This window comes from Mesoplodon bidens, assembly GCF_964165515.1.
Source record: "Mesoplodon bidens genome assembly, chromosome: 20".
Taxonomy (NCBI): Eukaryota; Metazoa; Chordata; class Mammalia; order Artiodactyla; family Ziphiidae; genus Mesoplodon; species Mesoplodon bidens.
In genome coordinates this window covers 24,493,354-24,517,640 of record NC_138181.1, presented here as the reverse complement: position 1 = coordinate 24,517,640, position 24,287 = coordinate 24,493,354, and the positions used below count along the sequence as shown (strand labels likewise).

Sequence of the window (24,287 nt, the reverse complement as noted above, 5' to 3'; positions counted from 1 at the left end):
TCACCCCACCGACTGGCTCAGAGAGGCACTATGATGCTACCTTATTGACACTGCTGGTTCTGGGATCCTACAGCCTTTGTATAGTTCCTTTGTTAGCCACGTTTACTGGGAAAAGAAGTAGGTCGACGATTTCTGGTTTGATTCTTTCTTTGTAAGCATGTTTAAATTTTATTCAATAAATTGATTTAGCATCTCTTGATTGCTATCTTTATAACTTGTAATTTGTTAATTGTATTTCTTGGGCATGTTTATATTTAAGTTGTGAATGATTCTGTCTACCAGTTTATTGTGTATTTTATGTGTTTTGAGACTCGGACTAAATATAATTCAGCAGCGTTGTCGAAGTTCGTTGCACATGAAATTATTTTATAGGACTAGTTAATGGTCTCGTTTTTGATTAAATAACTGGTTGTTTTTGTGTGTGTACCTAATCGTTGTACGAGGATAGAAGCATGCTTTCCCAGAATTAAAATGAAAACGTCACATTTTATTTTACTCATATTATAACTAAAAATATTTAAAATGTGCACTTTTTAAAGATTACCTTAAAACATGAAAAAAAATCATCTTGAGCTGCAGTTTTCCTATTTCTGATAATGACGGGTCATGTTAGGGAATACCTTAATCTTTTGATGAGTGTTTTAAATTCATATGGGGTTAAGCCGTTGAACGATTTTAAAGCATGTTTTCTTGCTTTGTCCATTTCTTTCTTGGTGATGCGCTGCTGTCGGTACAATCACTTTTGAGGCTGCAGCGTGCTGTCGTAAAATTAGCATCTGGCTCTCCGTGCTTAGGGATGCTATGGAAATAACATGGCCAAGTTTTAAAGTGACTGAATCAAGATATATAAGACAATAAATCTTTCTTATTTGGGGGTTTCAGCAGGTTCTTTTCAGCATAGAAAATTTTAAAGTTACATATTGATTTTTTTAATATTAACATGAAACATTGCACAGTCGTTTCTATATCAAATATGCTCATTTTTAGAGGTTAATTGTTGTAAGCTCTTCCAGACTCAGATAGCTAAGTTCCAGTTTTTAAGATCATTGGATAAAAATGTTTTATATGTGTGTGTGTGTGTGTGTGTGTGTGTGTATGTCTTGAAAAGAGTTGAAGGTTTGAGGACCTTTGTGTGAGTGTAGATGCAGGTCTCAGGAGAGCTGGTAATTTTGCCGTATTAGCGAATATGAAGTCCAAGCGCTTCCTACTTCTACCAGTTTGGCCACAAAAACCTAAGCACATTTATTTTTGAGAGACAGCTGGTGAGGGGAGACAAAAGGATGCACACCAGAGCTCCTTGCACCGTCTGAGAGAGAGAACAGGCGGAGGTTAACTGAAGAAACGGAGCTTTCTCTTCCCTCACCTTCACGGCCAGCCCTGGCATCAGCAGTGTGCCCTGGCATCAGCCGCGTGATACAATAGAAAAGGGTGTTCAACTCGGACTCAGTGCTAGTCAGTCTTACTGAGTCACTGAAGTTGGACAATCTTACACTCTCTTAGCCTCAGTGTTCTCACCTGATGAACAGGCAGGGAAGCTTAGATCATCTTCAAAATCCTTGCAGCAGCAGAGGTTTCTGACCACCTTCATTTTCTTCACAACAATAAGTTGGTGGCTAACGGTTTGGAAGGAGGGTGTTTTGAGTCAAAGGGATCCAGGTGATAGAAGGATTAGTCTTATTCACCTTCAGTCCTATCCTCATTGCAGGATGGCAAGTAGGTATTGTGTCGCCTGTCAACACTGGTCCGTTGGTGAGAATCACCTGGAGAACAGTGTTGAAAGGTTTTCTGGCTGCTTCCAGGTTCAGAGCAAAAATGGGTGCTTGACTAGTGAGGCCTGCGGGGGATGAGGAAGGGGTGAAAGACAGGCGGTACATACTCTGACCCCATGTTGCAAAACATGCTCAATACTTACGCACGTCTGAATGGACTACTTAATGAGAAAATACTATTATCCAGACTGGTATTAATTTCGTTTTCATTCTTTTAATGTTTTTCTAGGATATATTTGAGACACTCTTATTATTACAAGGTTGGGTAATTTTGCTTTTGGAATTTGAAAGCTTAGACTTAAGTAGTGATTTGATTTTAAGCCAGGTGGCAGATGATCTGGCACAGTGGGGAGTGTTAAGCTGATTCACGGAAAGTTCAGGAAATGAGCAGAATGTTGGCTCTGTGTGTGTATATACATATTTGTTAAACAAAACAAAAACCAGTGCTAACTAAGTGCTAGAGTGTAGTGTGAAATGTTAGTTTGCAAATAAAAGTCTGGAACAATGAGAAACCTTTCTCTAACAGGAAAATCTTTTCTCCTGCTTGGGCTGCTCTGAGCATCTCTCTTCATTTTCTCTGTAGACTCAGTCATCTATCATTTCACTTGAACCACATTTTGACCACGGGGAAATGAAAAAGAAGGATTCCAGAGCACCTATTATTCTGGCTTAATCGAGGCAGCTAGGACCAAGGGTGTGGTCAGCATGGGGGCAGTTTTAAAACTGTATGTTAGGGGCTTCCCTGGTGGCGCAGTGGTTGGGAGTCCGCCTGCCGATGCAGGGGACGCGGGTTCGTGCCCCGGTCCAGGAAGATCCCACATGCCGCGGAGCGGCTGGGCCCGTGAGCCATGGCCGCTGAGCCTGCGCGTCCGGAGCCTGTGCTCCACAACGGGAGAGGCCACAACAGTGAGAGGCCCTCGTACCTCAGAAAAAAACAAAAAAAACAAGAAACAAAAAACTGTATGTTAGAATTGGCTGAGACATGGGCAACCACTTGTGGGATTTCACATTTTGATTGTACACACCAGCCATCATGGAGTGGTTGTACCTCCTGAACCACTGGGTTTAGGAGAATTTCGAGTGTGTGTTTGGCCTCAGCGGGACCGAGCACCATAATCAGTGAGTGGGGACCCCATGACACCGTATGCATTGTCTGTTTCCACACTTGGTGTTCAAACCCTCTCATACATAGAGAGGTGAAGTGATTCAGCACAGCTAGGCAGTGGCCCAGTCAGGACCAGAACTCACATATTATAGGTTCCATTCCATTCCATTCCTTAAAACTAATGTGCTTCTCTTATTATATTGGAGCTTGTGCCACAGTTTATCATTTGCATATAATAACTCTAGAAGAGAGAACATTTAGATATCGTCAGGATACCCAACCGGCTGCCCCATTAGGAACTGAAATAGAGGGCAGGAGAAATACTTTAAGGGCATCATGCCTCGTAGTAAAGTACATCCTTCAAGTTAGGGTCAGCCTAGAGGAGAGCCTTTAGAAAACCGAAGGATGTGGAAGTGTTGGTCATAAAACTGTGTGCTGCCTCAGCACACTGTGTCTCCACAATTAGTAAAGTGGGGAAGAAATGAAGGAGGGAATGTGTATAGTAGATGATCAGAGAGAGAGTGTGTGTGTGTGTTTATATGAGTGTGTGCATATGTGTGTATATATATGTATACATATGTCACATATAAATGTAAACGTGTGTGTGTGTTTGTACCCTGGGTCAAACTCATTTTATCCTTGAAATACGGATTTTGACCCTCACGTGTAACAAATTGATGCTAGAAGGGTGGCAGCGAGACAATTTGCGTCCAGAACAGCACCTCTGTTCTGAGTGTGACAGAGCCAACAAGACAGGAATACTGTGCCTCGTGAGAAATGTGGCTTTTGCCTTAGCGAGAAATCCTTTCACGGAGTCCTTTGGAAACTGAAGGTCTTTGTGTTTAAAGCTTAGAAATGAAAAGCGTGGATTTAGGATCATACAGATTCATAATAGGTCTGTAAATTAAAGTCAATTCAGTTTTTCAAAATCTATGTAGGTGACTTATTTGCTGCTGAGTATAATTTTTAAAATATGTCAAGAAAAGTAAGACTCAAATCCAGATTGTTATTTGGCTACGTTGTGTCTTAGTTGCTGCGCACGGACTTTTCTCTAGTTGCGGTGAGCAGGGGCTACTCTTTGTTGTGGTGTGCGGGCTTCTCATTGCGGTGGCTTCTCTTGTTGTGGAGCCCAGGCTCTAGGCACACGGGCTCAGTAGTTGTGACTTGCGGGCCCTGGAGCGCAGGCTCAGTAGTTGTGGCGCACGGGCTTAGTTGCTCCGCGGCAGGTGGGATCTTCCCAGACCAGGGCTTGAACCTGTGTCCCCTGCCTTGGCAGGCAGATTCTTAACCTCTGCGCCACCAGCGAAGTTCCCAGATTGTTATAATACATGGTTGAGACTAATAACGTCATTTACTTCCTTTCTTGGATTTTGATTTAGCAGAAGTTGAAATGTTGATCGAAACCCACTACCATTTTACATGAAAATCTAAAAAACCTGCTCTATGACATTTTGGTTCCCTTTCTTTAAGACTCTGAAATCATTTCCCATCCATCCTTTGAAAAGTCATGTTGAATTTTATAGTAGTAGTATCTTAAGTATTTATCATTTACATTAGCTCCCTGTCAACTTGGGAGAAACCAAGTTTCCAGGTTCTGGGGAAAGAGGGAATTGGAAAGAAGGATAGGAAATTGACAGAAACTTGTCAGGAGGAGGGAAGGCTCTGTGTTGATTTGGCCTAACATTGGAAGTGTTATCTGTGCACAGGAAGAACAAAGAGGTGGCTCCCTGTAGGGGGACTTGACGTAGGTCAGGGGAGAATGACAGCATGTCTTTACAAGGTTTAAATGTGACATCTGTAAGCACTGTTGTAGGAGTTGGGACAGTTTAGCCTAGAGAAAAATTTCTAGCTGTCTTCAGATTTATAAATATTTGTAAATGATGTTGACAACTCCCCCCTTTCTAGAAATGTGAGGTGAAGAAAGGGATCGAGGTTGGTAATAAAGAAATTTGTGATTATAAGTGTTGATTATTAGAATGGAATTGGATGGTTAGAATTGGGTGTTGAAGATTATTTAGAAAAAAATTATTAAAAAATCCAATCTGGGTTGGTGGAGGGGAAATTAAGCCTGGAAACCAGGTAGTGAATGAATGAACCTCCAGATTTCCCTCTGGCCCAGTAAGTATATGGTGACATAAACATACTAGTGGTTTGTGTGGTTAGCAAGGGGAGATAGATAAAAAGGTTACCTTTTATGGGAATAGAGAACCATAAAACTTCCAAAGTATTTTTGTTAGGATTTTTTCCTCCTGAGTTATGGAGAGAGAAGGGCAAAGTGCTGTGTTTACACTCTTGAGTGTTGTGTATAACATGGTAATCTCTTAGGAAGAGCCAAGCAGTGCTGTTAAAATTCCTTGTAGGAGCTAAGCTTCTGGACACTGTACTTTTTTAAAGATTCCTCAATTATGGAGAACTAAAAGGAGAAGTTGAGAATGATAAGGAAATACCGATTTTTTAAATCTTTAATTAGATCACTGCCGCTGCTCTTCTCACCCTCCTTTTTTGTTACCACTTAATAAAATTTGAAACAGCTTTGTATGTTGTTATCTTTACATGCGGGTACTATTTTTGTCTTTTCAAGCCTTTCGTTTAAGGTTTTTGACCCTTAGGAGATTGTAAAATGTAGATACCCTCAGCCGAAAACAGTACAATAAGTGATGGTGATGCTGGTTAAATTCCTAATATGGAATCCTCTCAACCGTACCAGTCCTATTTCATAGGACCTTGTTATGGACCCGATACACCTTTAGCAAAAATATAATGTGAAAATGCATTCTCATTTTGAATTCAGAGCGCAGGACACAGGCCCTGCTCTTTCTTTTCCCTCTGCCTTTCCCCTGTCCCATACAAATCTTAAGGATACAGTAGAAGAATTGGGTTATTTTTTTTTAATCCAATGAGAAGCCATAAATGTGAAGAGGAAACTCACAGTTTACAAAGAACCTATATAAACATATATAGGTTTATATAGTCTACATACTTGTCTTATGCAACTGAAAGATACTGAGTTTTTTGATGCCTAGGGCTTCAGTCATTATTGGACAAAAGAAGAAACAAAAGCAAGACATCTACTGGAGGCTTTGTCTAAATGTTTCTCCGTGGTTTCAAATTGTCATTCTGGTAGAAAATCAACAAGTTACAAATTATCACTATTTTTTTAAAGCTGTGTTCTTTATTTCAAAGTGTCACTGTCTTTTGATATGCTAGGATTGTCTTTAGAGTCCCAGTGAAGAAAGAGAAGCAAAATCAGAGACTAGCAAAATAGCAGATGCCCTTTCCAGGACCCGTTGACATATTATACCTAAAGTATAGTATTTGCTCACCTTCACTCTGACCTTTTCCCAGGAAATAATATAGGTCTGCTTCTGTGGGAGCCCCCTTTGCCTAGTTAACTGTCGTGGACTCAGATATACCACAACCTAAGCACAATTAGCTAGTGCCTCAAACTTTCTCCAGAAGTCCTTTCTTCAATTCTTTTAGTGCCTGGAAACCTTTCCCCCCCGCACCCCAGAGCTGATTCCTGTGTGAGTGAGAGAGGAAGGGTTTACGTGTAATATAAAAGATGCTTTTTATTATTTAGGTGGAATTCCCTTTTATATTTTAGCTTTAAGGCTTAGGTGCCTTTGTTCTAGGGCAGATGTTGGAGTTGAAGCTTCTTGCAGTGGCAGAGAAGGATCAGAACCAGATCTCATCTTTGCAGCTACCAAGGAGCTTGTACATTATAGTCGTCCCTTGGTATCCACAGGGGATTGGTTCCAGGACCCCCAAGGATACCAAAATATCTCCCAACTTTTATCTGGGATGAAAGCTGCCCTGGAAAAGAGGCATAAACTTGGGCTGTGCCAAGATGTAAGGTCACCCTGGTTACCGTTCACCCTGCATCCCTGAGGACAGGAACTACCTATGATCCGTCTTTGTATTCCCAACATACAGTAACGACTGGCACGTGGTAGGTGCTTAGTGAGCACTTGTTGATTTAAAGAGGAAAGATAGGTCATGGAAGACTCATACTGTGTTTATCTGTAAAATAAAATGTACTTTTCTCTTTTATTCCAGCTGGTAATAAGGTTGCCATCAAATATGAGGAAAAACCTCCAAAACCAGCATTTCAAAATGGTTCCTCAGGATCCTTACATTTGAAGCATTCGGTACCCCAAGCTCACGCGCACTTACTAAAAACTCCTCCAAAAGGTATGGACCTCACTGTGGAGAGAAGAGGAAGGCAAGGCTTTTTAAGTCCTTGGCTTATAGGAGGTTAAATTTTGGCATTTAGGTTCATGGTATATTGAATATTTATTTACAAAAAGTCTGGTGAATAAAGACATAATACATTTTTACACTGATGGAGCTATTCTTGTTCTGAGAGTCTGTAGGTTCTATAGCTAAAACTTGATACATGTAAATCAGCAGATAGAGCAAAGGTATAAGGTGAAAACAAATGAAACTTCTAGAGTTAAATTATGCGAAGGTGGTGATCTAGAATAATGAGATAGAAATGCATGGTTTACTTCACACTTTTGGTCCAACCACGTCCCCCCGCACCCCACCCCCGTGTTCTTTATGTTTTCTTCTCTGTATCGCTCACTTCGTGACTGCTACAGCTATGAAGGTTAACTTTCAAGTTTACAACATATGTGGTATATACTTCATATGGAATGTTTTCATGCAGCTTTATCACAGTGGAGCTGAAGCACATTAGCAGTTGTTGCTTAGTGAATTGAAAGATTGCTTAACTGAAAGAATAATTGTGAATGAGAAGCTTGAGCTGTAATATGTGTTGCATATTTATATTAGAGGGTTTAAAAAGCACAGAAACGTACAGCATCCTCCTTCATCCCGTCAACCATGAATACTGTTGCCTTTCCTCCTCTTCCTTCCCTCTGCATATATAATAGCTTTGTTTTTGTTTCAAGAAAACTCAGGGCATACTATGTACATTCTCTTGTGTCTTGCTTTTTATTAATTTAATAGTATATCATGAGAGTGTCTTCATTTTAAATGGCTATGAAATAGTCTCCTGTTTTCCAACTCCCTGGTTCCTGGACAATTTCTGTCTTTTCACTATGGCACGTGATGCTGAGATGAACATCTCTGAATGTGAATACTGTTCATTGCTTCAGGTTCTAGTTACTTCCATGGGGTATTCCTAAAAGAGGAACCACTGGGTTAAACTGTGTGAATCTTTGTGAAATTGTTATCATATTACTAAATAACTTTCCAGAAATGTGTTAGTCTCTCAAAGCAGTGTGTGTCTGTTGCTCTGTGTCCTTCTCAACATGTGTGTGTGTGCTACATATGTATGTAAAGGATCACGTGGTAACTTGAGGTTAATTACCTAGTGAATGTTTATCAACACTTTCTTTTCTACTGAATTCAAGAGAGAATAGGCATAGATACTGGCAAAAAGATTCTTCTGGGTACCAGCAGGTTCTCATCTTCCAGGGTTTTAAACAAATTCCTGATGCATCAAATTACCCCTCGGTGGGATGACATCAGTATATGAATCTATGGTTTTTATTGATGATGATAAAGCCCTGTAATCCACACATACACCTGTAACTGGAAAGACACGTCGAACTTTAATTCTAAGATAACTTTCAGAGAGTTAGAACGGCATGATTTCTCTGATACGTTTGCACAACAGAGAACCTCAGTATTCTAAAATGTCTTGCCATTGAATTTGTAAGCTTTTGTATCACAGAGGTTTTACCTGACTGGGAATCCGTGCTGTCCATTTATAACAGCCACGTATTTTAAGAGATAGTCATCTCTGTTGTAACTAAATAATCTGCAGGTGACCTGCCCTAGAAATGACTGTCTCATCAGGAAGATGTGTTCATAGTCTTCTAGTGACTTACCTTTGTAGCTCTGTACCTGTTACCACTCCTGGTTGAATTTATTTTTCAGCTGTATTGATGTATAATTGACAGTTAAAATTATATTTGATTGAATACACATATGTATTGTGAAAGAATTCCCGGGGTTGTATTTTATATTGTATCAGTTTGGAGGAAAAGCTTAAGTATGTTTCCCTTCATAGCTGAATAGCAAGAGAACTGGATTTAGTACTTGGCAATTTTAGAAATCACACCCTAGTAGCTGTGTTTTGTAGTCTGGGCCTTTTTGCTCTATCAGCAGTGGAATAGCATAAAGTGTGTAATACATGTATACATTTAGTACTGTTAAAATTTGAATTTCAGCAGTTCTTGAACTGAAAAAATACTGTAGTTTGTCCTAGCATGTTTAATTTTGACAATGAATAATATCACCCTTAAACTAGTATTTTGTTGTTATTTGGAATATTTGGTCCTTAGATATTCTAAGTATAAACTCAATAAAGTTGATGAGATCTCAGTGGAATTTCCCATCTGGAACCTAAAATTGCGGTGTTAATGGATTGTTTTTGGAAAAAAAAACTTAGTTTTTAAATGGTTCATTTTTGTATGATATTTTCTATAGAACATAAATATTTCTATTTTAGGTCCTTCAAGAAAAGGTCTATATACAGCTTTCAATGTGGGTAAGTGACACCTTAAATATGGATGGAGAAAAAGAATCTTTTTGTAAAGTTATATTATCATTACAAGTATTCAAGTGTATTTGCAGTGATTTTTTCACTAGTATGCTTATAAATATAATTTCAGGTTTGTGGCATAAACATAACTGCTTATGACCTTGATCAGCATGGGGTTAAAACTTGGTGAGCACAATTGCCAAGCCATCTGATGCAGAAGGACATTTTATTAATCACAGATAATTTGTTTTTTAAATAATGATTTTTTTTCAAATGTGGAGCATATTTAATATTTAAAATGTGGAGATGTAGAGAATGTACTTTTTTTTCGTTGTTACAAGAAATAGTCTATTTTGGGCTTCCCTGGTGGTGCAGTGGTTGAGAGTCTGCCTGCCAATGCAGGGGACACGGGTTCGTGCCCCGGTCCGGGAAGATCCCACATGCCGCGGAGCAGCTGGGCCCGTGAGCCGTGGCCGCTGAGCCTGCGTGTCCGGAGCCCGTGCTCCACAACGGGAGAGGCTACAACAGTGAGAGGCCCGCGTACCGCAAAAAAAAAAAAAAAAAAAAAAAAGTTATGTTTACACTATAGTGTAGTCTATTAACTGTGCAATAGTAGCATTATGTCTAAAAAAGGTACATACCTTAATTTAAAAATACAAAACAAAATTAATTACAGTAGTAACATCAAAGATCAGCAATCACCATAACAAATATAATAATAATGAGAACGTTTGAAATATTGCAAGAATTACCAAAATGTGCCAGAGACGCATGAAGTGACCAAATGCTGTTGGAAAAATGGTGCCAATAGTCTTGCTCAACGCAAGGTTGCCGCAACCTTCAGTTTGTAAAAATACAATATCTGTGAAGTGCAGTAAAATGAGGTTATGCTTGTATCGAATCAAAAGAAGACAAATACTGTGGAATCTGAAAGGTAGAATGAATGAATATAACAAAACAGAAACAGACTCACAGATAACAAACTAGTGGTTACCAGTGGGGAGAGGACAGGGAAGAGGGACAATATCGTAGAAGGGGAGTCAGTAAGAGGTACAAACTCTTAGGTATAAAATAAGATACAAGGATGTAATTAACGTACCACACAGGGAGTATAGCCAGTATTTTATAATAATTTAAAATGGAGTTTATAAAATATGAAATCATGTTTTGTACACTTGAAACTAACATAACATTGCAAATCAACTACACTTCATTAAAAGGTGGGAAAAGGAGAAATCAGACACAAGACAAGAAATATGAGGGACTAAGAAACGTGAGAAAAGTTTACGAACGTCAGTGAAAATAATGCGCTGTCAGTTCTTGTCTACTTTTAAGAGTAAAATACCCACTGTTGGTGAATGCGTGAGGACCAGGTGCCTCATACGTGCTCCTGAAGGGGAGTAAATTACTACAGCCCTTCTGGACAGAGGCACGTTGGTGACATAGAGCAGAAGGCTTCTACCCTGGAATTCCACTTATCAGAATTGATTCTAGGAAAACAGTTGATTGACTTATTTATTGCTTCTCAGAAATGTTTAGAAGGGGGAGAATCGGAAACAGTATGAATGGCTTAAACAACAGGTGTTGTTTATGTTCACTGACACCTTAAGGATATTTTTGAAGCCATTAAAATAACAACATAGAGGATTATTTACTGCCATGGAAAGATAAATGTGAAATTTTTAAGTTTAAGAAAACTGGTTACAGAGCACGGTGATGTACAGGTAATCTAACTTTTTTAAAAATAATTTGTTCATTTGTTTTTATTTTTGGCTGTGTTGGGTCCTCGTGGCTGTGTCTGGGCTTTCTCTAGTTGCGGCGTGCGGGGGCTACTCTTTGTTGTGCTACACAGGCTTCTCATTGCGGTGGCTTCTCTTGTAGCAGAGCACGGGCTCTAGGCATGTGGGTTTCAGTAGTTGTGGCACATGGGCTCAGTAGTTGTGGCTTGCGGGCTCTAGAGTACAGGCTCAATAGCTGTGGCGCACGGGCTTAGTTGCTCTGCGACATGTGGGATCTTCCAGGCCAGGGATCGAACCTGTGTCCCCTGCATTGGCAGGTGGATTCTTAACCACTGTGCCACCAAGGAAACCCCTGATTTAACTTTTATTTTTCAAAAAATTATACATTGAACATGTTTTTTTTCTTAGTTTTTAAAAACAAACATTGTACGTGGATAAAACATTACTGCTCTTGGGCTTCCCTGGTGGCGCAGTGGTTGAGAGTCCGCCTGCCGATGCAGGGGACACGGGTTCGTGCCCCGGTCCGGGAAGATCCCACGTGCCGCGGAGCGGCTGGGCCCGTGAGCCATGGCTGCTGAGCCTGCGCGTCTGGAGGCTGTGCTCCGCAGCGGGAGAGGCCACAACAGTGAGAGGCCCGCGTACCACAAAAAAACAAAACAAAAACAAAAAAAAAAAACATTACTGCTCTTATTTTGGGAGACCAAAGAAATAAAAGGCAGTGCCACTGATCTTGAAAAACTTATAATCTTAAGGGTGGGTGGAGGTTGAAATTTTTTCTAATTGTTTTATGCAAATTTTTGGACAGTTATTCACAATATATCTTAGACATTCTTTTCCCTGCTAAGGAAGAGGACATTATGGAAAAATTGGACTCTTTTTTTTTTTTTTTTGCGGTACGCCGGCCTCTCGCTGTCGTGGCCTCTCCCGTTGCGGAGCACAGGCTCTGGACGCGCAGGCTCAGCGGCCATGGCTTACGGGCCCAGCCGCTCCACAGAATGTGGGATCTTCCCGGACCGGGGCACGAACCCGTGTCCCCTGCATCGGCAGGCGGACTCTCAACCACTGCGCCACCAGGGAAGCCCAGAAAAATTGGACTCTTGAGTTGAAATTTCTACCATTGGAATAGAGATTTGAACTTAAAAATTATGATGCATAAAAATGAAGAAAATGTGGCAATTAGTGTTGTGTTAGGCAGAGGAAGGAGGTAAACGTTAAGACTGATACTCCATGTTGGAGTTCTGGGGAAGATTGGTTGGATAGAGATGCTTGAATCCCTGGTTTAAGTATTAATCTCCAGATTCTTGATGATCATTAACAACAACAAATAAATCTGTCCTAGTTGGATGTATTTCCTAGCATCTAAGCAACCCTGCACAGCATATGCTAGAATCATAACATCACTGTTTTCTAAAGTCCAGTCACTAATGAAATGCACATATTCCTACACAGACTGCAATGGGATCTGTGATTCTTGTTTGAACCTACCGTGATATTATAGCACATTGACCTGCTAAACACTTATATCATCCATAAGATACCTTTAGTTTTTTAAGCCTTACCAAAGACCTTATACAATTATTAATTCATTGTTTTTGTTTGTGTCATTAATAGAAACTCAGTCCATATCATGTGCTTTTAAGAAAGGTATTCTGTCACTTAAACTTTTTAAAAACTTTATTTTTATGACTCTGTGATCTCTGTTTAAAAAAAATTGGGAAAATACAGAAACATAAAGCAAGGGAATTAAATATCATGCCTACCCCAACTCCCACAGTATTGCTGATATTTTGGTATACTTGCTCCAGTATTTGTTATTCTTTTTGTTTAAAGTTGACATCCTAATACACATACAAATTTAAATCATGGTTTTGTTTTCCCACTTGACATCCTAACACAGGCTTTGCTGTACTTCATAAAAATTCATCTTATTCCTAATTTTTAATAACTGTAATTACATTTTTCTATCTTAGGTACCAAAAGTTCCTTAAATTTTTCCTTACTGTCCTTGGTGATCCTTATGTTCTCTTAATTCAAATTAAGACTTTGTATAATAACAAAGATGACACTTTCTTAAATTTGGGTACTTCTATATTTAGTATAACTAAAGAAACTACAGTGTGCGCACAAGTGTTAACGGCTGATCAAATAAGTAATCAAGGAAACGTTTTGAGCCAGTTTTAAAATCTGTGCCTCCCCAAGCCCCTGAAGTATATATATTATAAAAGTAATTGGAACTATACAATAATTGCTTATTCGATTATTTAAAAGAGTGCATACATATAAAGTGTTTAGGAGTGTGCTTGGTATGTAGTATATTGTATGAGTTGGCTGTCAAGGCCCCTTTTGCTTTGGTGCACTTGTGCTCAACTGCCACCAGGGGGCAGACTGTGTTTGGGAAAGAATGGAAACCCAGCTTGAGCTGTTCTTAGTCTTTCATCTCAAACATCTTTTTCCGTGTGTGTGTGTGTGTGTGTGTGTGTACACTTTGCTGTACAAACAAGAACTACTCCTCTGACTTTTGACTTTTCCTTCTGACTGGCACTGCTTCTCTTTATTCTTGTAGTTCCTTGCTGTGCTGTTTTTTGGGGGTTTTTTCTTTGTTTTTTGTCTTTGAAGGAAGAGTTCCCCAGAGGATGGGAGACACTGCAGGCCACAGCCACACAGGGCCACGCAGGGTCACTCACAGGGAGAAGCAGGGAGCCTTGCTGTGCTGTTTACAAAGATCGTTAGCAACATTACTGTTAACTCTGTGTGGTGTAGCTTAGGGTAGTTCAAGTAAACTTTCTAATGAGTATGAAGAATTGGTGGCATGTTGCTAATTTCTTCTTTTGGGTAGTCTAGGCTAAAGGATTTCCCCTTTAACCAGGATACGTTAGAGTTTACTGTTACTTAAGTAACAAAACTAAACAAACAAAAAAACTTAACAAAACAGAAAACATCCTATAGGGGGTGTTGTCCTATCTTTAAAAATATCAGTGTTCAGTCTTCTGTTTATAATTTTAATGCTGATTTTGGGTTTTTTTTGGCGGTGCGCGGGCCTCTCACTGTTGTGGCCTCTCCCGTTGCGGAGCACAGGCTCCGGACGCGCAGGCTCAGCGGCCGTGGCTTACGGGCCCAGCCGCTCCGTGGCATGTGGGATCTTCCCGGACCGGGGCACGAACCCGTGTCCCCTGCATCAGCAGGCAGACTCTCAACCACTGCGCCACCAGGGAAGCCCAGAAATCTGAATTTTTTAAGACTAGTATTTAAAACAGTTTCTATCTGATAAGGATTTCTCAGGAACAAATACTATGACATATTTTGTTCCCTTTGTTTTTTTTTTAAACCAATGATGACGGCTTTATGAAGTCATGTGGCAGGGTCAACAAACACACTTTTACATAAACAAGAAATAAACCCCTTCCTTTAAAGTCTTTCACAGAATCGTACCTGATCCACCATGCCAGAATTAATCTCTTCCACCTATATATTTACTTAGCACGTAATTAGAACCCTTCTTGTATTTTCATTTTATCCTGTTTTGGATTTTTTTTTTAATTAATTAATTTTTGGCTGCACTGGGTCTTCGTTGCTGTGCACGGGCTTTCTCTAGTTGCAGTGAGCAGGGACTACTCTTCATTGCAGTGCATGGGCTTCCTATTGCGGTGGCTTCTCTTCTTGCGGAGCACGGGCTCTAGGCCCTTGGACTTCAGTAGTTGTGGAGCACGGGCCTAGTTGCTCCGTGACATGTGGGATCTTCCTGGACCAGGGCTCGAATCCATGTCCGTTGCACTGGCAGGCGGGTTCTTAACCACTGTGCCACCAGGGAAGTTCTGGATTGCTTTTTATGTGTGTGTATTTGTTACTCTCATAACACCATGACATAGTGATGGTTTTTCCTCTCTCAGTTCCACCAATAAGCAACAAGCATGCTATATGCTGGTCCCACTGGATTCTTTGAACGGTTTAAAAATAATTTTCTCTCAGGGTCTTCACACTTGCTATTCCCACTACCTGGAATACTAGTCTCACTGATATATTATGTTATATAATATTATATAAGATAATATGACTTATTTTGCTCAGGTCTCTATTGAAAGGTCACCTCTCCCAGATGTCTTCCCTCATCCTATTTCACTTTCTTTCTTTTTTCTTTTTTTTTTTTTTGCAGTGCGCAGGCCTCTCACTGTTGTGGCCTCTCCCGTTGTGGAGCCCAGGCTCCGGACGCGCAGTCTCAGCGGCCATGGCTCACGGGGCCAGCCGCTCCGTGGCATGTGGGATCTTCCCGGACTGGGGCATGAACCCGTGTCCCCTGCATTGGCAGGCGGACTCCCAACCACTGCGCCACCAGGGAAGCCCTTTAATGCTGATTTTTTTCTTAGTTTTTTTAAAACTTTTTATGGGGGTATAGTTGTTTTACAGTGTTGTGTTTATCTTAGTTTTTACAAGCTTTTTTCTTTTCTTGGTGCGGGCGGGGAGGAGAGGTGCTTTATGGCAAATTAATTTGCGGAATCCAGAAAAAAGGTTGCGGTTTAATAATAACAAATTGTGATAGAGTGAAAAGGCACACCTAAATGTAGCTTTTCTAGATTTCAATTCCTTGATTATTTGTGCTTGCATGGCCGTGGGTGCAGTGTTTACAAGACGCCTTGTCTGTGCAGGAACAGGCTGTAATTTTCCCGCAGCTAACCCCTGGCAGGTTGTTGGGTTGGTCTCTCGACAACCTCTGAAGTGGCAGGCTGTGGGGCGAGTGAAAAGGGAGAAGGAATTACTCAAAATTTCCTTTCCTGCCTGTCTCCTTCCCTCTTCACACCCTAAATGCTCTACAGAATTTCTTGAAGAGTAACTGCTTCCTGCACATTCTCATAGCATTTAATAGTCATTTATGGTTAACAGTTAACTACATTCATTTCTGTTACTGAGTCTTGGAAATCTTGGAAACACACATCGATCATTTTTCACACATTGTTTTCTTGTGCTTTTTAAAATTAAAAGAGTTGGACTCTTCCTGGTTTAATAATATTAGCTTTACTTAAGTGAGCATTTTGCAGATGCAGTTTTCTTATGTCCATGCCTTTATCTTGTCAACCTCTTTTGGTTTTTTTGCCACCATATTTTAATGTGCTTTAACAAAGGACTCTACTCAAACATTTACCAGATCTCAGTTCTTACTGATAAACAATAATCACACCTTCCTGATGTTCCTAGTCTCAAAACATTACTATCTTGAGAGGTCACCTGATTTTCTATAAATGCAATTAGTCAAGCAATAAGTGTAGTCCTTAGAATACTCACTAATTTTTATTCCTCTGGAACTATTATTTTACATCTGGTAGAGAAATTGCATTAACCCTTTATTGCTGGCTATTAGTGAAATCCTCAGAATATGAGTGTTAGAGTTGAATTTTAACCTTTTATCAATCCATCATTAGTATATTATAGTAAAAACATTTTTTGAAGTATAATTGACCTACAACACTATGTTGGTTCCAGGTGTTGTAGTAGGAATTTTATTTAAAATTGTAATTGAGAACATTTATTGCTTGAAGCCATTAAAAATTTTTTTGTCCAGGGTATCAGGTTTATATATAGGTTTACATGTAAAATATCTGAAAAAAATGCCTAGTGCTACTGGGCATATTCACACTAGTAGTGTGAATATAATTACAACTTAAAAAATCAGAACACAGATTACTTTAATGAAGTCTTAATTTTTTATAATTACTAAATAAATATTAGGCACTCCTCGAAGTAGTTATTTCCCCTTAAGGATCCTCCAACTCATTACAGAACCTCTGACATTATTGGTTGTTATATAAAGCTCCTAAGACCACCCACTTCCTCCTCCCCTTCACCATCTCTGATGAAAACCATAACAACCCCATAAGCATGTTTGGTGTGATGTCATTCAGAGGCTGCTGACTGCTGGGTCTGCGAGGAGGAGATTTTATTCAGAGGCAGAGCGTTGTTTGGGCAACATCTGGGAGTAGAAACGGAAGCCAGAAGCACTTGGATAGCTCTGGGGTTTTTCTTTTGTGCACGTACGGTGGAGTGACGTCTGGCATGTAGGCATGTTTTCTCTCGCTGTATTTCTTGGCCTCGAAGAAGCGTGCTGAGTTTAAAAAGACAGTATGTGAGACTCCACGGAGCTGGGTCTTCTGTGAAATCTTTCCACCTGCTCTGAAGACATGTTGTTGTCTCCCAAGTTCTCCTTGTCCACCATTCACGTTCGACTCACTGCCAAAGGATTGCTTCGAAATCTTCGCCTCCCTTCAGGGTTTAGGAAAAGCACTGTCATTTTCCACACAGGTTGGTCTTGCGCAGATCTCTCTTTACCGTTACACGGGGGGCATCTTGATTAACTTGCAGGCGTTTATCAGAAATTTTCTAAGGGGATAGGTAACTAGCGAAAGAAAGCTCTAATGAGAGAACGAGGCGTAATTTGTAAAAATAAGCGGTTTTCTCTTATGTTTCAACACATGTGTAGGGTACTTTTACTGTCTGCAAGCTGATGTGTGCTCGGTTTGTTTGCTGAAAGCAGAACTGTTGCCTGGGTGCTCCTAGCTCTTTGCTCTGACACCAGCCGAATCTGGAAAAATCAACACCTGTTCAATTACATTTTACTTCACATGATTTTGGAAATAGGACACAGGTAAATTAAGACAAACAGTTCTCTTTCCTTTAAAGAAGGGGATGAAATGAGAAGGTTTCTGTAGGTTTTCGTTACGTAGTTCCTCACTGAGATTGGACTAGGCTGGTTTGGTATGCTAAAAGATTTCCACGTTCTAAACATTTCTGAAATAAAACATCGTAATGGCCGTGGAGAGGTAGGAAATGAACCACAAATTAAGTTTTCCAAGCTTCATGGTGGAAACGTTTGCAGTCACAAAAGACTGCCTCTGATCTTTAATGCTTGTATCTGCTTTTTATTTTCTGTGCCTGCGATGGAACTAAATGTAAGGTATATTTTAGGCACATGTAAACCTGTGTGTCCACTTTTAGAGGATTCATTTGCCTACTGTGGCTACCTCTTGTTTAGATATAATTGCCACTGTGGTAAATTAAGTTGATTTTATGCTATAAAAACTGGAGTGCTATTATATTGAATTCGGGCTGGTTCGTGGTATCTGTGCTAGAATCATGAGTATGTAAATAGATGATTTATTGTTTCCTGTGAATGCCAGCCCTTCTGGGTCCTGTTTTCCATCTCTGTCCCCAGTGATTTTTTTCAGCTGACTGCTTTTAGTTTGCCCAGGGGTATCTCCCTGCTCTGTGGGATGACTCTTCCTCATGTTTCATAACTCCCCTTGACCTGTCACTGGAGTCTGCCAGCCTCTCCCTCTCGATCTGAGCTGACAGCTGAAGGTAAATGGGGTAAGTCAGGAGGGAACAAGTGTCTCTGTCCCTCCCAGCCTAAATGCCACTGTCGCTTTTTCACCCTTAAAGAATAAAAAGGTGAAAAATAAAAATAAAAGGGTGCCCTATATTTGCAATAATTTGTGTAGTCTAAAATAGCTCCAAATGGCTTTTAACTTTTTTTGACTTTAAAAATTATATTTCTATGTTTTAATCAGAACCCGTAACACATTCAGTTAGATTTTATATTCATATATTTGTTTTCCATTAACAAGACTTTAAAAAAATCTTGCGAGACACGTAAGTTTTGTTTAAGTGGAATAATGGAGAAGCCTCTGGTGGTTCTTGACCCACAGCACTTTAAAATATTCATACAAAGTTATCCAGCATTTTGTCATGGCTTTTAATTTTAACTTAAGAAAAAAAATCAATCCATACTCCAAATTAAAAAGAGAATCAAACAGTACAGAAGGTTGTATAATTCGAAGTGAGCCTCTGTCTTACCCAGGCCCTGCACCCTTCCACTCTCATGGGTGCTTGTTTATCCTTCCGGTAATTTTCTAGTCATATATAAGCCTATGCAGGTTTTTTAATATGCCTTTTTGTTTTACAGAAATGGAAGCTTACCATATATACTCTTCTATAGCTTACTTTTAGACATTAATATATCTTCGATTTTCAGGTTAACACACTTATCTACCACATTCTTTTTAGTAGTCTTGTAACATCGCGTTGTTGGATGGGCCATGGTTTATTTAACCAGTCTTCCATCAGTGAACATTTTAGGTTGTTTGTACCATTTTTTGTGGAGCAGATAGCTTTCCAAGGCAACTGAAGCAAAAGGCACAAGGCTTTTATTACCAGAGTTTGACTAACTAATAGTGATATTTTGGGTACTCTTTATTTTTTAAATTTACATTAAAATATTTTGAAACATTCATTTTGATTGCAGTTGTAATTTTTAGAGCTAGAGTGTACTTAGTGGTGCTCTAGTTCACTTGATTTTACACCAGGAAGTCGGAGGCCCAGAGAAGTGAATTAACTTGCCCGAGGGCACACAGTCAGTGGCAGGGATGGGACTAAAACCTGGGACCTCTGTTAAGAATTTTCGGGGTTTTTTTGGTTTTTCCAGCTGTGAATTTTGCTGTAATTCTGTTACATCTAGTGAATAGCAGTGATGGAAAAAAGTTTTGTGTGTGGGGGAAGCATTTTAAAATTATGTGAAGAATATAATTCTACTTAGCCCAGTAAGAATCTTTTGTGAGCTTATCCATATTACATAACTTGAGGGTTTGAGAAATCTTCCAATAAAATAGATATTGAAGGGCTTCCCTGGTGGCGCAGTGGTTGAGAGTCCGCCTGCTGATGCAGGGGACACGGGTTCGTGCCCCGGTCTGGGAGGATCCAACATGCCGTGGAACGGTTGGGCCCGTGAGCAATGGCCGCTGGGCCTGCGCATCCGGAGCCTGTGCTCCGCAATGGGAGAGGCCACAACAGTGAGAGGTCCGCGTACCACAAAAAAAAAAAAAAAATAGATATTGAAGTCATCGCATTTCTTCTTATCCACATGGGCTGTGAGCTGTAGCTTGTGTTTGTATTCTTAATAAAAGAAGTGGTGTTGGTGGCTGCAGTGGAGTTGGCCTGGATACCAAGAGCCCGGGGCTGTAGCCTTGGTTCTTCTAGTAGTAACCAAGTCATTGACCTTAATCACATTACCAAACAGGGCTACAAAATGAAGGAATCAGATGAGATGATTTCCGAGGTCTCTTCAATCTCAAGTTCTGTGAATTTTCTGGCTACAGGTGAAAAAACCCTGCATGTGTTACTGAAAATTCTTATCTAAACTAATTCTCTCCTTATTTCCCAAACTCAGTGAATACTCCTGATTTCTTTCTCTTCACGACACCACTGTTTGCCCCCTATTCTGTTCTCATACCTCAGTACCCTTTGAATCATTGTTCTTCTTCATTGATCCACAATTAATTGGTTGCAAGAATCTAAGACTCTATCCTTTGAAATCACTGTTGTTTTTACCCTCTGCCTACTGTAGTTCAGGCTTTATTTTTAGATTGAAGAATTTGAAAATGCTCTTCTTAGAGGTAGAAAATGGTCAAATATTGACAGTTGCATATCACCCAATCTAATACTTCAGGACTTTTTGGAGGATTTTATATTTTTGGTCTTTGCCACCAACCAGTCTTTCCCTTGCTTCCAAACTGTCTTTCACATTGCAGGATTAAGTCATTCATTTCATAAACAAATATGTATTAGACATGTACTGTGTGGCAGGTGCAGTGCTAGATGCTGAAAATGTAGCCAGGACTGAGTCACACGTGGCCTCCTGCCTTCACACAGCCCACAATTTTTAAATTTTGGCCATACCACATGGCTGGTGGGGTCTTAGTTCCCCAACCAGGGATTGAACCTGGGCCGCAACAGTGATAGTGCCTAATCCTAACCCAAGACCACCAGGGAGCTCCCCTATGCAGCCCACAGTTTACCAGGGAGACAGGCAGAGAACACGAGGCCGTCGTGGTAGGGCATGGACTAGGTGTACAGGTAGCGCCCAGCAGGTGAGGCTGACTTTAATCCAGGTCCTCCAGAAGCGCCATTTAAGCTGGGACCCCGGGATAGGAGGAACTAGCCAAGAAACAAAAAGTGTTCCAGGCAGAGAAGACAGCATGTGAAAGCCTGGAGGTGAGGGAGAGTTTGGCTCCTTTAAGGAAATGAAAGAATTTTAGTATGTCCGAGCATAGAATGTGGAGAGAGAGGTACCAGCAATAGGATGGTGGTTATATGGAGCCAGACAGAACAGGCCCTTTGACTGGCCCTTGCACAGGACACTGTGTGCTGTAGTATATTGACAAAGTGTGATGTCCCGTCCAGGATGTGATTTCCTCTGTAAATAAGGGCAAGGAAAGAGAGTGAATTTGTCAGGGTTTTGGGTAACGTAGCAGGATGTCAGGCATGAATGAAGATCTCAGCATCAGAAGAGTGTTACATCTTCTCAGAAGTCCAGAAGTGATCTCACTGACTTACCAAAGCTTTCAGTTGGGTCTAGTTCAGAATTCTGCCTCATATTTTGAAACCTATTAGTTTCAATGTTATGAGTCAGTGGAGGGAAAAGAATCTTCCACATAGAACTATTCCTTGCCTCCAGGTTTATTGGAATTCAGGTTTTCTATGAAGCTGGAGATGAGATACTTGTATTAATTATTATGAAAAGTGCCATTTTGAGCCTGAGTTAATATTCTCATTGATTCAAGTGAAGGCAATTCACTGCACTAAGAGAGAATTCTTTTTGCTGAGCTAGTAAGATTAAAAGCAATTACTCTAGCAAAGGAGAGGGGTGTATGTACATATATTTTGAGGAAAGGCAGGAGAAGTATTATTAATAGAACAAAATATTTTCATTTACTTGAAGCTGCGCTAAAGAGAATCATTTTGCCTAGATATTTGGTACGAGTGAGGCAGAATGCAAATAAGTTTGTTTAATTAGAATGAAAGTCATCAAGTTACATGCTTATGTTTGGTATTCATTTTTCAGACTGTCAAGTAGAACTGCTTTTAGCTGCAGTTTAAGATAGTTTAACCAAGGAGGAGCTTGTCTCTTAGAAAGCAGCAGCTCTGATGTTCAGAGGCTTTCCTCATGATTGTTGCCTCATGATCTCACAGTGCCTGCTGCAGGCAGGAAAAACAAGACCCAGGGAAGGGGTGGTGCTTACATCTCATTGGCTAAATCTCAGTCACATGGCTGTTTCTACCTTCAAGGGAAGCTGGGAAATTGAGTGTTTGATTTCTCCAATGGCTGTAGTACATGCAGGTATAAGAGGGATTAGAGCCCTAGTATAGAGACTGCCACAGAGAAGGCAAAACGGTTATTTCTCAAAAGCTAATACAGACAGCTTATAAATAAGGGAAGTATATCAGTTAACAAGTTGAATCTTGCAACTGACCTCATTGTTTCTTCTCTTTTATGATATGAATGTTTCTTGGTAATGATTACCTATTTTGTAAATGTGTCAATTAAACACTTTCAAGTCATTTTTGTTGTTTGGACCTAGAGGTTAATATTTGATTTTGATCTCTTGAATTAATTTTTAGTTACAAAATAATGCTTATACTGAGAAAGAATGTTCTCAACCTTATGTGGTTTTTATATATTTAAAATGTGTTAACAAAAGATAAATATTAGCAGTGCATTTATGGTGGGGATCCTAGTCATGCGTGAAGGTGATGCTAAATAAGCCTTAATTTCTCTTGTGCTTCTCACATTGCAAAATATAGAAGCCAGTGAAAGCATTTTAGAAAGCTTTCATAAAAAACTATATATATTAGAATCTTTTGGTAAAAAGTTTTAAAATATTCACTCATTTGTAGAATGCAAAAGACATCAAAAGGACCAAACTCAAGAACAACAGATGAGAGATGTGGCCTTCCACCAGCCCTTTGTTATCTCACTGTGAATCCACATTCTTCTTTTTAGCTTCCTTGAAAGCAGTCTTGAAAGTTTCTCTGGGCTCTTGCCACATTGATAAACGTTTACTAAGAACTGGTGTTGTGGATGGCATTATGCTAAAAATGTTGATACTGAGCTCATGTAGCTATGGCAGTCTTAACAGCTTCAGCTTTGCTATGACATTAAAATGTGCCCTTTCCTAGTTGTAGCAGTCTATTTAAGAGAACAGTTATGTGTTAAATGAATTTTCACTCACAATGGATAATATTTTTGATAAGTCTTTAAAAGTTAGATGTTGAAAGAGAAAGTGTATCTTAATCTCACAAGTTTCAGATAGCTAGTCTTACTGTGCTCAATTGTGTTTTAATGTAGTGTCTGTTTTCACACAAACATGGAAAATAAACCATACATTATAGCCTGGAGTTGCATTTAGGATGGGAAGTATAGCAGTGTTTTTCATGAGGAGAAAATGGAGGAATAAGGCGAGTAAAACATATATAGTAAATGCTTATTTAATTAGAACCACTGAAATATTCGGGTTAACTGAGCTTTGGATAGTAGAGAATCACCCTATACATGAAATAATATAGATTACGATACTTTTTATTAGCTCTAAAGCATGTTCTAGAGCTAAAAATATTATTTTATTAATAGTATATGCATATTACTGTTATCTTAGGTAAAAAGACAACAGGTGTGGTTTTAAATGTATATAAAATTGAACATCACTTTTCTGTTTTTGGCTTAGGTGATACAATAATACTTCGGATTATTTTAGTACATGAGGGTCCTTTATAAGAGGCATCAATTATATAGCTCTGGGGGAAATTAAGACTAATAGAGCCTTCTTTGGGGTGAGACACTAGGCTTTTACCTATTGTTCCCTGGTGGCCTGAGTTTTAGGCATCTCTCATTCAAATTGCTTTTCCTTAACTGGTTAATGTTTTGAGAATGGCATTCTCTTTTTATTTATTGTTTGTGTTATGGAAATTCCTAATGTTGAATGTTTTAATTGGCTATTCTAATTTTTTTTTTTTTTTTTTTGCAGTACGCGGGCCTCTCACTGTTGTGGCCTCTCCTGTTGTGGAGCACAGGCTCCAGACACGCAGGCTCAGCGGCCATGGCTCACGGGCCCAGCCGCTCTGTGGCATGTGGGATCTTCCCAGACCGGGGCACGAACCCGTGTCCCTCTCAACCACTGCGCCACCAGGGAAGCCCAGCTTTTCTAATTTTTGTTTCTACTGTCTATTAAGGATAGTCTATTGTCTTAAATTTGCAATAAGGACATTTTTGACCCGCTTTGGTGCATTTTGGGGACTCCCCCCTCCCCCAGGTCTTTTGTCTTCACGTGCCTTATTTCAGCCAT

The 24,287-nt window shown here is 39.9% G+C and overlaps 1 protein-coding gene across 1 annotated transcript in view; it reads left to right on the top strand.

The window, feature by feature from the left end:
* MTUS1 (microtubule associated scaffold protein 1) overlaps positions 1 to 24,287 on the top strand; it is a 156,324-nt gene that overhangs the window by 85,245 nt on the left and 46,792 nt on the right. Inside the window, 2 exon segments of the mRNA XM_081220690.1 lie at positions 6,931 to 7,065; positions 9,356 to 9,394. Coding sequence (XP_081076816.1) covers positions 6,931 to 7,065; positions 9,356 to 9,394 — 174 coding nt within the window.